This window comes from Helianthus annuus, chromosome 12, assembly GCF_002127325.2.
Source record: "Helianthus annuus cultivar XRQ/B chromosome 12, HanXRQr2.0-SUNRISE, whole genome shotgun sequence".
Lineage (NCBI taxonomy): Eukaryota > Viridiplantae > Streptophyta > Magnoliopsida > Asterales > Asteraceae > Helianthus > Helianthus annuus.
Genome location: NC_035444.2, coordinates 4,161,249 through 4,175,801, shown reverse-complemented (window position 1 = coordinate 4,175,801; position 14,553 = coordinate 4,161,249). Strand labels below are relative to the sequence as shown.

Below are 14,553 nucleotides of genomic sequence, written 5' to 3'. Positions count from 1 at the left end.
AATAGAAAAAAATATATTAAAGAGAGAACACAAACTTGACTAATCCGCAACAATCTTGATATTTTTCTTGAGATTGTAAACCCCAAGGTACAATAATATTATATGATCACAAATCCATAAGAAACTTTTCTCAAACAACACCAAAAATACTCACAATATCTTACAAGCAAATTAGGAAAGGATACAAATGCTAAGAACCAAGGACTTGATCACAAACTTGTTTTATAAGTTTACAAATTTACTAGAAACCAAAAATCTACATGTCTTCTTAGTGCAATGGTGCAAATTAACTTCTTGAAGAAGCATATTCAATCTCCATCTCATCCCAGGTTAATTTGACCAGTCGCCCATAAAAACATATTAGCTTCACAATGCCGTTCATACCCAAGTGTCAATACAACCGTAAATAATAGGAAATCAATATTAGAGGAGAACACGTACCAAATGGCATTTATCTTCTTTAGATGGATCGAGAGAGTAAATTATGAAAAATCAAAATGAAGTTACCTCACTACATGAAGAACGGATATGATTTTTAAGAAACGGGTTCACTTAAATAAGCACGCCATTTGTCAATAAATGGCAAGTCATTCGGATGCATAGATGGGACAATACTTTATAAACACAATAATATCATATGATCCTAGGATATCACATGAACAAATCCATAAGAAACTTTCCTCAAACAACACCAAAAACCAATACACACAATATCTTACAAGCAAATTAGGGAAGGATACAAATGCTAAGAACCAAGGACTTGGTCACAAACTTGTTTTATAAGTTTACAAATTTACTAGAAACCAAAAATCCACATGCCTTCTTTGTGCAACAGTGCAAATTAACTTTTTGAAGAAGCATTCAATCTCAATCTCATCCCAAATTAATTTGACCCCTTGCCCATTAAAACATATTAGCCTCACAATGCCGTTCATACCCAAGTGTCAACACAACCATGCATTATTGGAAATCAATATTAGAGGAGAACTAGTACCAGATAACATTCGTCATATTGAGATGGACCGAGAGAGTAAATTATGAAAAATCAAAATGAAGTTACCTCACTACTTGAAGAACGGATATGGTTTTTAAAAAATGGGATCACTTAAGGCAAGTCATTCGGATGCATAGATGGGATATCACGATTTTGAAGAATGCGCATTATCTGCTTGGTTTCACCTAGAAGTTTGGCTGCTGCTTGGGCACTTTCCTCCCTCTTCTCTATCACACCAGTGTGGCATATCATTGCTATGACTCGAGGTAGGTTGGTGAGACATGCAGCCATTATGTCAGCAATCCCTGATGATAAATTATCAAACAATCTCTGGTGGTTTTCTGTGTCACGAATGAGTGTCTCAGCGACACTAGACATTGAGTTTGCACAAATAGACGTGTAGTTCGGTACATTTTCTTGACCTTCACACTCTTTTCCGAGTTTGTTTCTTGCGTTTTCTAAAAACAACTGAACAATTTGCATTGTTGTATCTACTTGGCTAGCATGTGAATTTGATTGACATGAAATATCTTTCAACCTGATTCCTAGCCAGTTGTGGAAGACATTAACTTCTTGCCACAACCTTTCAGCGGCCTTTGCCTTCTGAGTGCTTATATGGTCATCAGTAGCATTGAGGAATTTTTCCACAAGTGTGACATATTCAAGACCTTCCATCACACTTTTGTACAAACGCTCAACTTCAACCTTTTCAATGTTCGGAAGAGTAATGGCAATCGTTGTTAGTGTTACCACCGTTAAGCTCCAACAATTTTGACGATCATTGTTGTCAAACGTGTTAGCTCCTTGATAACCTGCAGTACATTTGTAGTTAATTAGGTACATCAAATATGTGGGTTGTTTTGTTTCACCGTTTTGGACCAATTGCTCCAAAGATTTTGAAAGCGCTTCCGATGTTCTATCAAAAAGTTTGAGTTGAACTTCATCTTCAAGTTGCAAGATGAACTCCGTCCTTTCCACGGATAAAAAAAACAGGCAATGGAATAACGACTTCAATAACCGATAAAGCAAGCAATACAAGACACATACCATAAAGAAAAATGGGATCAATGTTATTATCTTGCATACTACCACAACTCCCTCTTGGAATATTATACAAAAGTTAAGAATTAGGCTTTTCAGATGCACGATGATCATCTTGAGTTTGGGGCTACGGAATGGGAGTGAGATACTTCCATATTTCCAGTCATATAACTTTTGAGTCCAGAATTGTTCTACTTTAAAGACCCTAATATGGTTAGAAATGCTACTGAAAAAGCTTAAGTTTGCAATACATCTAGAAAGTGGTGCAACTGTACTAATTACGACCCCAATAAACTGTATTATGAGAATCAGCAGTGTTGTCCACTTATAATCTGAATCATAGTCGCCTCTCGTTATATCTGAAATTGCCCATTTCAAAGTTAGAGTGTGCAAGATAGTGGTGAAAGTGCATATTACCCCAGAAGCAGTGGTGGTTACAGAGCAAGGTATCATGTATTCAGGGCTGCTACTTCCCGCCATGATCCAGTACTTCCTCACATGGGCATATAGCCTCTCGGGGGTTAAGTATGTTCTGTATGATTCTTGAACGTCACTTGAAGCTTCTTCATGACGTTGTTGGTAGTGAAGTTCTATAATCTCTTTGGATTTCAAAACCGCTAAAGATGAACATATATGTATTATTAACAGCAAGAGTAGCAGAGCCGAATAAATTATGGCTATTGTGGAACAGGTAACTTTATTTGAGACCAGTAACTCTTTAGGGGCGTAATCTCCTGTAGAGATCATTTGAAGAATCTTAGCAGCTTCCCCTCCATTGGATACAACACCTGTTTGTATTTGGATGCAAACATTGACCACCAAGGTGATTACCAGAACACCCAAAGCTGTGACGTTTGCCAATATCCCATTTCTGTCCATGGCTGCTAAACTAGGCAATAAATTAGCCATCATGTTGCACATAAATGCCATGCTTCCAAGCTTTGCCAGTTGGTCCACAACCCCAGGCATCGGACCGGTTAGATCCACCGGTAGCTTCATTGCAACAGCTATTACAGTGAGAGAAGCAGCATTAAAAGTAAAGTACTTACACGGAATCCATAGCTTTCTGCTTCTTAAACCATGTAGCAAATCAGCCAGCATTGCAAGGATGCAACACAGAGATGCTAAAGCGATGTATATCCCAATCCATACCATAGGTTCGCTGTACCTTTTTTCCAGATCTGACTGGTATACAGACTTAGCATAACCCATAAACGAAGATTTAATATTTTCAGGAACATGGTATCTTGCATCCGCGAGTCGACGCACAAGATTGAGATAATTAAGTGTTGAGTTGTAAGCCATAACTGTAACTATTTTCCTCCCAGGCCAATGATCTAATGATTTGATTTTGATAAATTAAAGTTGGGACAACATTCGAAACTTTATTAATGCTACGTTGAAAACACTTCTAAAAAGCATCTGCCTCAATAATGACTGATGAGATGCATTTGAAGCAAAAAAAAAAAAAAAAAAAAAAAAAAAAAAAAAAAAAAAAAAAAAAAAAACGTATTTAAATAAACCTACTTAAAATCTCGAGCAGTCTCCCCTCTAAGAGGTAATAGTCTCTATCAGGTGGGCTAACCCCACATTGACATAAAAAAAAGAAAAAAAAAACTCAAGCAGTACTAAAGTATGAAATTATCATACCATATTCATTCTATAAACCATTAAATTAAGAAGTGATGCAAAATATGTTACCCTTATATATGTAGAAATATTAAAAATACAAGAATTATTAACTAGCACATATTGGGACCAGAAAGTATTCCACTTATGAGTGACCAGAAAGTATTCCACTTAGTGGGACCTTGAAAGTGAGTTGACAACACCAAGATGAAAGTAAGTAGCAGGAAAAATTATATATGGCATGTTACACGAGGTACAGGTAACATAGACGAGTTGGATAACATGTTAAAATAGGTTATATCAATACAGGTCGGATCTTTGGTTTGGGAGACAAAACTCAAATGTTACTATTGTCAAATGTCTTCGTCAATTACATATTTAGTGATTTTCCCTTGATTAATTATGGTCTTAAGTCCTTCATTCTCTGTTCTTTCTCTCTATATATACATGGTTTGTAAAACTACAAGTTATACTCAACTCTTTCTCAAAACTAATCCCAACTTCATTTCTTTCCTGAGAAGCTAGCTAGGAACATAGTTATGGTTTTCAATAATACAATAGAATACCTCGATCTTATGGATCGTGAAAGAGATGGATCAGGCTTCAATTGATACAGAAATGAAAGGTACAATTCAATACAGTAACAACAAGCTCCTCTATATATAGAGGCTAACCAACACAACTAACTCTAACCAACTCAACTATCTCTAACCAACACAACTAACTCTAACAAACACAACTAACTAAAAACCAATACATACAAACTCATATATATCTCTAATATGCCCCCTCAAGCTAAACGGGGAAATCCACGTAAAGCTTGGACCGAAGAGAACTAAACCGATTTGCTGAAAGACCCTTGGTCAAAATATCTGCAATCTGTGAAACAGTAGACACATAGCAAATCCGTAATATCTGAGACAAAACCATATCTCTCACAAAGTGCAAATCAATCTCAAGATGTTTAGTCCGCTGATGAAATACCGGATTTGCAGCAAGATAAGTGGCCCCAATGTTGTCACACCGAACTCTCGGAGGACAACTCAAAACAACATGTAACTCCTGTAAAATAGACATAATCCACCTCAACTCAGCAGCTGTATGTGCAAGAGCACGATACTCAGCCTCAGTACTCGACCGAGCAACAGTATGTTGTTTCTTGGAACTCCAACTAATCAAGTTGGAACCAAGAAACACACAATAACCAGTAGTAGACCGTCGGTCATCAGGGCATCCAGCCCAGTCTGCATCAGAATAAGCATGAATATCCATACTAGAAGATCGTCTAATACTCAAGCCACAAGTCAAGGTACCTTTAAGGTACCGTAAAATCCTCTTGACCGCCTCCCAATGTCTGTCAGTAGGTGTCTGAAGAAACTGAGACACCTTACTAACAGCATAAGCAATCTCAGGACGAGTCAAGACCAAATACTGAAGAGCACCAACAGTACTGCGATACAGAGTGGCATCAGGTAAAGGTATACCTGTGTGCCTAGAAAGCTGTCTACCAGAAGCAACATGAGTAGACAAAGGACGACACTGAGCAAGACCAGTGCGCTGAAGAAGATCAAGTAGATAACGCTGCTGAGAAAGATGAAGAACATCATCAGAGAAGGTAGCCTGAACTCCCAAGAAATAAGAAAGCTGACCAAGATCTTTGAGCGCAAACCGAGAATGTAAGCGCTCAATCAAACGAGTAACAAAATCCGGAGAACTCCCAGTAATGATGATATCATCAACATAAACCAATACATAACACATCACTGAATCTCTACTATATACAAATAGAGAAGTGTCCGAAACACACTGTCAGCAATAAGAGCAGAAGAGAGCTTGGAAAACCAAGCTCTGGGAGCCTGCTTCAGGCCATAAAGAGCCTTCTGCAGAAGACAGACATGACGTGGTCTAGAAGCGTCAACAAAACCCTGAGGCTGTGCCATATACACCATCTCAGATAAGTCACCATGAAGAAAGGCATTGTTGACGTCAACCTGCTGAATGGACCACCCACGAGAGAAAGCAATAGAAAGAACAATCCGAATAGTGGTGGGTTTGACTACTGGACTAAAGGTCTCAGTATAGTCAATACCCTCAGTCTGATGAAAACCCTTTGCTACAAGCCGTGCCTTGTAGCGACTCACAGAACCATCAGGATTTCTCTTAATCCTATAAACCCACTTGCAACCAACAATGTTGGCACTAGTAGGAGCCAGAACCAAACGCCACGTTTGGTTGGCATACAAAGCATCCATCTCAGCACGCATCGCATCCCACCAAACAGACCACTGCTGAGCCTGACGAAAAGTAGTAGGCTCTGTGGTGGGAGCAGTAGTGGCATGAAAAACCACATGATCAGGAAACTGTCTAGGCTGAAGAGTATGATCATGAGAACGAGTAACCATAGGATGCATAGGAGGAGGAGGGGGAGAAGAAGGAGGAGGAGGAGGAGGAGAAAAAGATGATGGTGATGATGATGAATCAGGAACAGAAGTCAAAGGAGATGAAGAAGAAGAAGATGAAGGAGGAGGAGGAGGAGGAGAAGGAGGAGGAAAAGACGAAGGAGGAGGAACAAAAAAAGGAAAAGAATCAGAAGAAATATGAGAAGGAGAAGAGGAAGAAACAGAAGAAGTACGAGGAATCTCAAAGATCGTCTCAAAAAATTGAACATGTCGAGACGTATATGTGCGAGACGTGTGAGGATCATAACAAAGATATCCAAGATGAGATGGAGCATATCCAACAAAGATGCAAGGAATGGATTTAGGTGAAAGCTTATCCATTCTAGTATCACCAAGAAATGGATAACACAAACACCCAAATGTGCGAAGAAAAGAATAATCGGGTGAAGAACCGAACAATGTCTCAAAAGGTGAAGAATAGTGAATAACCGGTGAAGGCAACCGGTTAATGAGATAAGCTACGGTAGCATAAGAATCATACCAAAATTTCTTTGGTAGATGAGAATGAAACAACAAAGCACGAGCAACCTCAGAAAGGTGACGATTTTTACGCTCGGCTACCCCATTTTGTGGGGGTGTGTAGGGACATGAGATACGGTAAGTAATACCAGACTCGGAAAGCAATCGAGTCAGCGGTCCGTGAATAAGCTCGGGAGCACCATCACACTGAAGGTGTTTGATGGTGCATGAGAAAAGATTCTCGACAAGCGGTTTAAAGTGACGAAACGAATCAACCGCTTGAGAACGATGTGTAAGAGGATAAATCCATGTGAATCTGCTAAAATCATCAATAAACGTAATGAAATATCGATAACCATCACGAGACAAAATAGGAGAAGGTCCCCAAATATCAACCGACTTTAGTATGGAAACTTCTAAGTTCTGTACCAAGAAGGTTCGTTCAAATTGTTGCAACCACTGAACAATTCGCCGATCTAGAAACAACGACGCTAGATGAAACAATTGAAAGATTGAAAGCCTACGAAGAAAGGACCAATCTGGTGGATGAAAACCTCGTAGACAATCAAGAGAAACTTATGTTTACACAACGCGACAAGAACTATGGTCGTGGAAGCCGTTTTGGAAACCATGGACAAGGAAGGTTCAATTCATCACAAGGCAAGTGGCGTGATGAAAAGTTTAGACAGGAAGAAAGAGGCAGAAGTATCTCACGTGATGATTCCAAGAACAAGGACGAAGGTTATGATAGGAGGAATAGAAACCCTAGAGATCAAAATCGCTTCAAGAAAGATATGAGAGAAGTGGAGTGTTACAATTGCCATAAGTTTGGACATTATGCGTCTCAGTGCCAGAAAGCAAAACAAGCACAGGAAGAATCACACTTGTTAGAAGAGGACGAGGAACCAACACTTTTGATTGCAATTACAGAAGAAGAAAGTTCAGAAACAGAAAGTGATATGAAAAGAGAATTAGAATCTTGGAAGTTTGATATGCTCCAGGATTTTGAAATAAAGAAACAAGAGTTCGAGACTGAGATGAAAAACAGAGAAATACATTTTGAAAGGCAAATGCATGAAAGGGAAACACCATTTGCAGAAAAGATGAGCATAGAAATTAAAAAGTTGAAGTCAGAAAGCATACAGTTAGAGACAAACAAGAGATGCAAGGGATGCGAAGAATATCATCTAAGAACAGTTTATCACTAGAAAACAACATTATCAAAGATGACAAATCAAATTGCAAGAATAGGAAACATGAAGTAGTTCGTGATATACCATCTAAAGACGAACCTGACATAGACATAGAAGATGACACGCATGTTAAAGATGGAGATATTCAAACGTGTGTAAACATCAAAGAATTTGCTCATGTTCAAAACAAAGGTTGTGTTGCAATTGTTGGAGAATCAGATCAAGAAGTCAAGCAAGTGACCGGTAGAAAACCGAAGTTTAAAGACAAGGATCTTCTACAACAAATTCGTGAAAAAGATGGAGAAGCACATGATGGCAATCAAGTCACGGAGAAGGATCATGGTGCAAATAAAGAAGATCAAGTAGAGGATGAAGACTTCATTCTCTTGAAGAATGAAGATGCTAAAGCATGAAGATGTTGAAGGCATGGATTAAGAAATTAGGGGGGAATATTGATAGTTAATTCCTTAATCCATGTGGGTTAAAAGTAGCGGGTAGTTTATGTAATTAGTTTAAAGTAGTATAGATAGGTAGTTATAAAGTTGAGGGGGTGAAGGTGACAAGACAGAAGTTTGTAACCGCCATACTAAAGGAAAAGATGTGTCCCTTGGACACACCTCTTGTTCGAATTCAGCCACAAGAAAAGGAGGGGACGCGACTCTTGGACAAGGAGACACACCTCTTCACAATCACTCTCATCCACAAGATCTAGAGACACACCTATTCATGAAGAGACATGTCTATTGGATCGCACCTTTTAGATTAGTATAAATAGGGTTAGATATTTCAATTGTACATACATACTCGTACATATTCACAATCATTATTCTTTCAATCAAGGTTAGTTTATGTTTATTCGTTCATTGTGATATTCATTGTTCTTTAAGATTCTGGGCAACACTACTGTAGTAAGTACGACTCCAATAAACTGTATTATGAGAATCAATAGTGTTGTCCACTTATAATCCGAATAATAGTCACCTCCCATTATATCTGAAATTGCCCATTTCATACTAAGAGTGTGCAAGATAGTGGTGAAAGCACATATTACCCCAGATGCTGTGGTGGCCACAAAGCAGGGTGTGATGTATTGGGGGGATCCACTTCCTGCCATGATCCAGTGCTTGATCACATGCTTCTGTAGCTTCTCAACGATTAAAACTTCTCCTCTTAATTCATGAATGTCTTTTGAAGCTCTCTCATGACATTGTTGGTACTTATAGTTCAGAACTGCTTTGGCAGACAGAACCGCTAAACATGAAGATACATGCATTATTAACAACAAGAGTAGCAGAGCCGAATAAATTATGGCTAATGTGGAACTGGTAATTTTATTTGAAACCAGTAAATCTTTTGAGACATAATCTCTTGTAGAGATCATTTGTAGAACCTTAGTGGCATCCCCTCCATTGGATACAACAACACCTGTTTTTATTTGGATGCAGACATTGAGCACCAATGTTGTTACCAGAACACCTAAAGCTGCGATGTTTGCCAAAAGCGCTTCGATGTCCATGGAATACAAACTAGGCATTAAGTTAGCCATCATGGTGCACATAAAGACCATGCTTTCGAGCTTTGCTAGTTGGTCCACAACACCAGGCATCCGACTGGTTAGATCCACATGTAACTTCATTGCAACAGCTATCAAAGTGAGAGAAGCTGAATTAATACTAAAGTAGTTACATGGAATCCATAGCTTTCTGCTTCTTCAACCATGTAACAAATCAGCCAGCATTGCCAGGATGCAACACAGAGATGCTAAAGCGATGTATATCCCAATCCATACCATAGGTTCGCTGTACTTGTTTTCCAGATCTGACTGGTATACAGACTTAGCATAACCCATCAACGAAGATTTAATATCTTCAGGAACATGATATCTTGCATTCGCGAGTTGACGCACAAGATTGAGATAATTAACTGTTGAGTTGTAAGCAATAACTTGTAACAATCTTTCTCCCAGGGAAAGATCTAATGATTTGATTTTGATACATTAAAGTTGGGATAAGATTTGAGAAAGACTTGTGTTGGTTTTCCGTATACGAATGGTAAGTCCTGTATTCGTGTCGTGGATAACTTTGGACAATGTAAGATGGTTCTGCCTCATCTACAAACACCTAGTTCAAATCAGGTAACACGGGACGCACACCCCCGTCATCACAACGAGGCACAGACACAACCTCCTCCTCACCTCGATCAACGCCGGATAACCAAAAGCTTTCGGAGATGTATGACTGGTTCAAATCTTCGCCAAAAGCATTACCTATGTCCCAAAACGACATCTTTATGCTTCACGGTTTCAACCAACGTTTTTATTTGAGAATTTTCATCATTTTCATCGGTATTTTGTGAGTTTTGAACATTTGAATGAAATAGTTCCTGTATGCTTGGATAAATAACATTTTCTCGGTCGATAAGAGGCGTATAGATTAATAAGCGTGTATGGGGTTACCTTTTCACACTTTTCAGATTGAACTCCCTGGATGTCAGTAATTATACCTTAAATTCATCAAAAGTCGTGCCTGTACGACGCTCATAGTGCAATGAGAGGTGTTGGTGCAGTTTTTGTGTCCGATGTTATTCGAATAGATTAGATTACTTTTTATGCTGATTATGTAATAGTTAGTGAAACGGTCAAATGAACGTGTATAGACCCGCTCGTTTGAAGTGGTCAAACGAAAGGGTTATTTGTCTAACCGTGTGCGTTTGCAAGTGACCTTCCATATGAAGGTGGATTTTCATGTGAAGGTGGTGTGGCTATAAATACCACCCTTAGGTCATTTGTAAGTTTGAAGGTTTTAGACTTGAGGGAGAGATCACCACTTGGTCTCTCCCAGATGTATGCTCCTTTGGTATATTTTGGATAGCTTATAATTGTGCCAATTTGTAACGTTATGCTACCCAATTTTATACAAGAAAGTTGTTTATCCGTCTCTAATCTTTCGTCTTTGAACCTAATCACACACTAATCACGGGTTTCGATCCGAATCTCGAACCTACAATTGGTATCAGAGCCATGGTACCCGACTTAGTGAATCTAACCATTTGCTAAGTCACATGAGCTCTTGACTAGTGATTCTTGTGGGTTTTTGTTCAAGATGTAAAAGAGGTGTAAAAAAAGAAAAACCCAGATCTGGACCCAAAAAATATGGATCTGAGATGAAATAGACCATACAAGAGGGTTAGGTGTTGTGTTTCACAGAAAATATATCAAGTTTTCATCATCCGTTATCACTTTTGAGGGGTATTTTGTCAAATCTGCAGATGAACACTTCGTCATGTTCATGAGGTGTGTGGCGGCTGTTTAAGAGAATCTAGGGTTTCTTCGGATCTGGACCCAAAAGTGACAGCGAAATGTACCCACTCACGAAAAATCAAGACCGCGAAGAACCCTCTTGCCGAAGAACCTTCTTTGTCTGAATGTTTCTGCCAAAGAACCCTCTTGCCAAAGAACCTTCTTTGTCTGAATGTTTCTGCCAAAGAACCATACCTGCATGAAGTGGACGAAGAACATCATTCGTTCCTTTGCCATCTACGAAAGACCATACTCCACGAAGAACCATAGTAGACGAAAAACTCTTATACTTCGTGATGATTGATTGCCGAAGAAGATACTTCGTTGATTTGGTTGTTCAGTGGTAGAAGTCCACTAAGAATGTCCATGTTTCGTGGGATTTGGGGTATTGTCTCGGTCTAGTTTATCTTTCGTGAGCTGCTGAATGATGGGGACTGAAAGATGTTGTTTGGAGGTGCCCGATGGAGGATGTCTGATGGCGGCTAGATAACAATGTTTGTCAGCTGGAAGATGATGTTTGCGGTTGGTGAACTCTTTAAAAATTAAAATTAGGGTTGTATTAGATGCACTCTAGTTAAGTGGGCCGTGAAGGCATGATGACAATTTATATTTTGGCCGAATTTAAAGGTTGTTACTACAAGTTGGTGGGCCACATGATTTGGTAAAACAATAGCTGTTACATTCAGCTTTGGGCCACAGACTATAGTAGCTTGGATCCAACAAGTTATGTTTTTTTAAGGTTGGTTTGGATCAACAAAATTTGCTACAAGTTCGAACCGGGCTAAGAGTACAAGACTATTTTAGTGGGTCAAGAATTTTATGTTTTGGGTATGAGTTCGAGAGCGCGCCAAACCAGTTTGGGATGATGAGGCATGATGAAAACTACTTATTTTGAAAAAAGTGGGGTAGTCACAGTTACCGGTGCAGACGTCAAATTTGGTGACTTGACTATTATGGGCCAAAAATGGTATATTTATTTCCGCATGTGAAATTTATCTTGTTAGCGGTGTTTGTAAATGCTCGAAAGCATTTTGTTTATTGTCATATTCTCGCATTTGGTAACGATTGAAGGAACCTAGAAAGCCAAGACCAGTCCTAACGAGTCCACAAAGTCGAAGAGTTATGCCCATAATGGAAGTTTTCGGATTAGGTGTTAGCAGAACTTTGGGGCAATACAAATCAGATCCTACGAGGCTAGGGGACTTTCTTTATCAACTAGAATATGCAAAGAAGAAAGTTGCTTTGGTGATCTTTCGCAAAACCGAGAATATTTGAAAAATTTTGCTCTGTGGAGAGATTTTGTTCAGTGAAGTTGACAACAGTTCCCCTCAGAGGAGGGAATTTGTTAAGGTTTAGAGATCTCACCAAAGAAATGGGGGGATACAAATTTTCATATGTTTTGGAATTTCTTCGGTAAATTTCTAAACGCAATCACAGGAGGTAAAGTTTGTGATTTTCTGGTGATACCGAAGGTTCTGCGTGGAATGTTTTACACAAACATATATTTGAGGATTTTAATTAATTCTCCGGCCAGCGTGAAGGGTTTTTCACGGAAACATACAGGTATCTAAAGTCAATAGTAGTTTCAAAGAGTTGTTCACTCAAGACTTGGGGAATCTTTATGAGAGTTGATAGCTCAAGGCTGACAAGTGTGGATTCCAACTCTATCAGATGTCCGGTTAGGTTTTTGGATCAAGGGGATCAAAGCAATGACACCTTGCGAAGGGAGATTGCTGAAACTTAACGCGGATGAAGTTATAGTTGAGGGGGAATTTGCAGGATTTGATTTTGGGTTTGATGTTTCCTTGGGATTTTACAGGGATCTGGGTGTAATTCAATTCGTTGAGTTTGCAAATGGTGTACTTGGTCAAGCTGACATCCTGAGTACTGATGCTGAAGATCCGTAGTGCATTATGTGGTCAACTTCACAAAGGCGAGACAATGAGATCTGGATGTAGTTCAACTAAGCGTGCTGGTTAAGCTTGTAAATGATATACTCGGTCTAGCTGACTTCCTGAGTGTTGATGCTGATGATCAAAGTGCATTACTTGGTTGATTCCACAAAGATGGTTAACAGAAAATAGTTCACCGGAAAACTCTACCAATGTAGTATGCTTTGAATGAAATAGAGTTTTTATGACAAGATCAAGACTTGATGCAGTTTTTTAAAGAATGGAACCCTTATCAAATGCCGGTTGGAGTATTGGAAGATCAGTGGAAGATCGGTCAATTTAGCCTTGCGAGGACATTGCACAACACCCAACACGGATACACGTACTTTGAGGGGGAAATATTATACGAGAAGCTTCAAGGGTTTGGTATTGCTATGAAGACTCAAGTCAAGATATTACTTACCTGGATCATCGGTCAAGGGGAGATCTGTTAACACAGAGAAGCTAACATCAACAAATACTTGACTGAAGATCGATTGCAGTTGCATTTTCAGCATTCGACAGCAATGGACAAGGGGGAATTTGTTGGTGCAGTTTTTGTGTCCGATGATGTTCGAATAGATTAGATTACTCTTTATGCTGATTATGTAATAGTTAGTAAAACGGTCAAACGAACGTGTGTAGACCCGCTCATTTGAAGTGGTCAAACGAAAGGGTTATTCGTTTGACCGTGTGCGTTTGCAAGTGACCTTCCACATGAAGGTGGATTTTCATGTGAAGGTGGTGTGGCGATAAATACCACCCTTAGGTCATTTGCAAGTTTTAAGATTTTAGACTTGGGGGAGAGATCACCACTTGGTCTCTCCCGGATGTATGCTCCTTTGGTATATTTGGGATAGCTTATAATTGTGCCGATTTGTAACGTTATGCTACCCAATTTTATACAAGAAAGTTGTTTATCCGTCCCTAATCTTCCGTCTTTGAACCAAATCATGGGTTTCGATCCGAATCTCGAACCTACAAGAGGCGTATAGGGTTTAATGCTTCAACTACCACAATCTTATACGCCTCTCATAGGGCAATGAGAGGCGTATCAATACCCTTACAGCCCTATACGCAGCCTCTGGGGGATGTGCACATAAAAAGTGGGGATGTATCAATACCTTCACCCATAATAATAGATAAAAATCTAAATTTAGTAGTTTCAAGAATTTAATAGAAAGCAATATTATGTTTATTTCTGTTTCTACCTTGTCATATTATGTTGATTGGGCTCTTTCTAGGGAAGAAAGAAAAAAAAAACACATTTAAGAAGAAACATAAACATGATCATCCACAATATTCTTGATGTTTTTCTTGAGATTACCAAAGAATGTAGATTGTAAACACAGGGAGAATAATGTCATAACAAGAAACTTTCATCGAACCACACCAATAAATTAGCCATCATGTTGCACATAAATGCCATGCTTCCAAGCTTTGCCAATTGGTCCACAACCCCAGGCATCGGACCGGTTAGATCCACCGGTAGCTTCATTGCAACAGCTATTACAGTTAGAGAAGCAGCATTAATAGTAAAGTACTTGCA

The 14,553-nt window shown here is 39.1% G+C and overlaps 3 protein-coding genes across 3 annotated transcripts; 1 reads left to right on the top strand and 2 right to left on the bottom strand.

Annotated features, from left to right (window-relative positions):
* Nucleotides 1-651: 651 nt before the first annotated feature.
* On the bottom strand, nt 652-3,442 carry LOC110893832. The gene is made up of 2 exons (XM_035980733.1): nt 2,453-3,442; nt 652-1,806 (listed from the first exon to the last, which is right to left on the bottom strand). The coding sequence occupies exons 1-2, from the start codon at nt 3,338-3,340 to the stop codon at nt 1,750-1,752; spliced, it is 945 nt and encodes a 314-aa protein (XP_035836626.1). The 5' UTR covers nt 3,341-3,442; the 3' UTR covers nt 652-1,749.
* A 2,680-nt stretch (nt 3,443-6,122) lies between these two features.
* LOC110892300 (glutamic acid-rich protein-like) lies at nt 6,123-8,188 on the top strand. Its single transcript, XM_022139474.1, has 3 exons — nt 6,123-6,340; nt 7,019-7,726; nt 7,834-8,188. Exons 1-3 carry the CDS (start codon nt 6,123-6,125, stop codon nt 8,186-8,188), a joined length of 1,281 nt encoding a protein of 426 aa, XP_021995166.1.
* Nucleotides 8,189-8,616: 428 nt separating this feature from the next.
* Nucleotides 8,617-10,060, bottom strand: LOC110892301. Its single transcript, XM_022139475.1, has 2 exons — nt 9,970-10,060; nt 8,617-9,437 (listed from the first exon to the last, which is right to left on the bottom strand). Exons 1-2 carry the CDS (start codon nt 10,058-10,060, stop codon nt 8,617-8,619), a joined length of 912 nt encoding a protein of 303 aa, XP_021995167.1.
* Between the last annotated feature and the right edge of the window lie 4,493 nt (nt 10,061-14,553).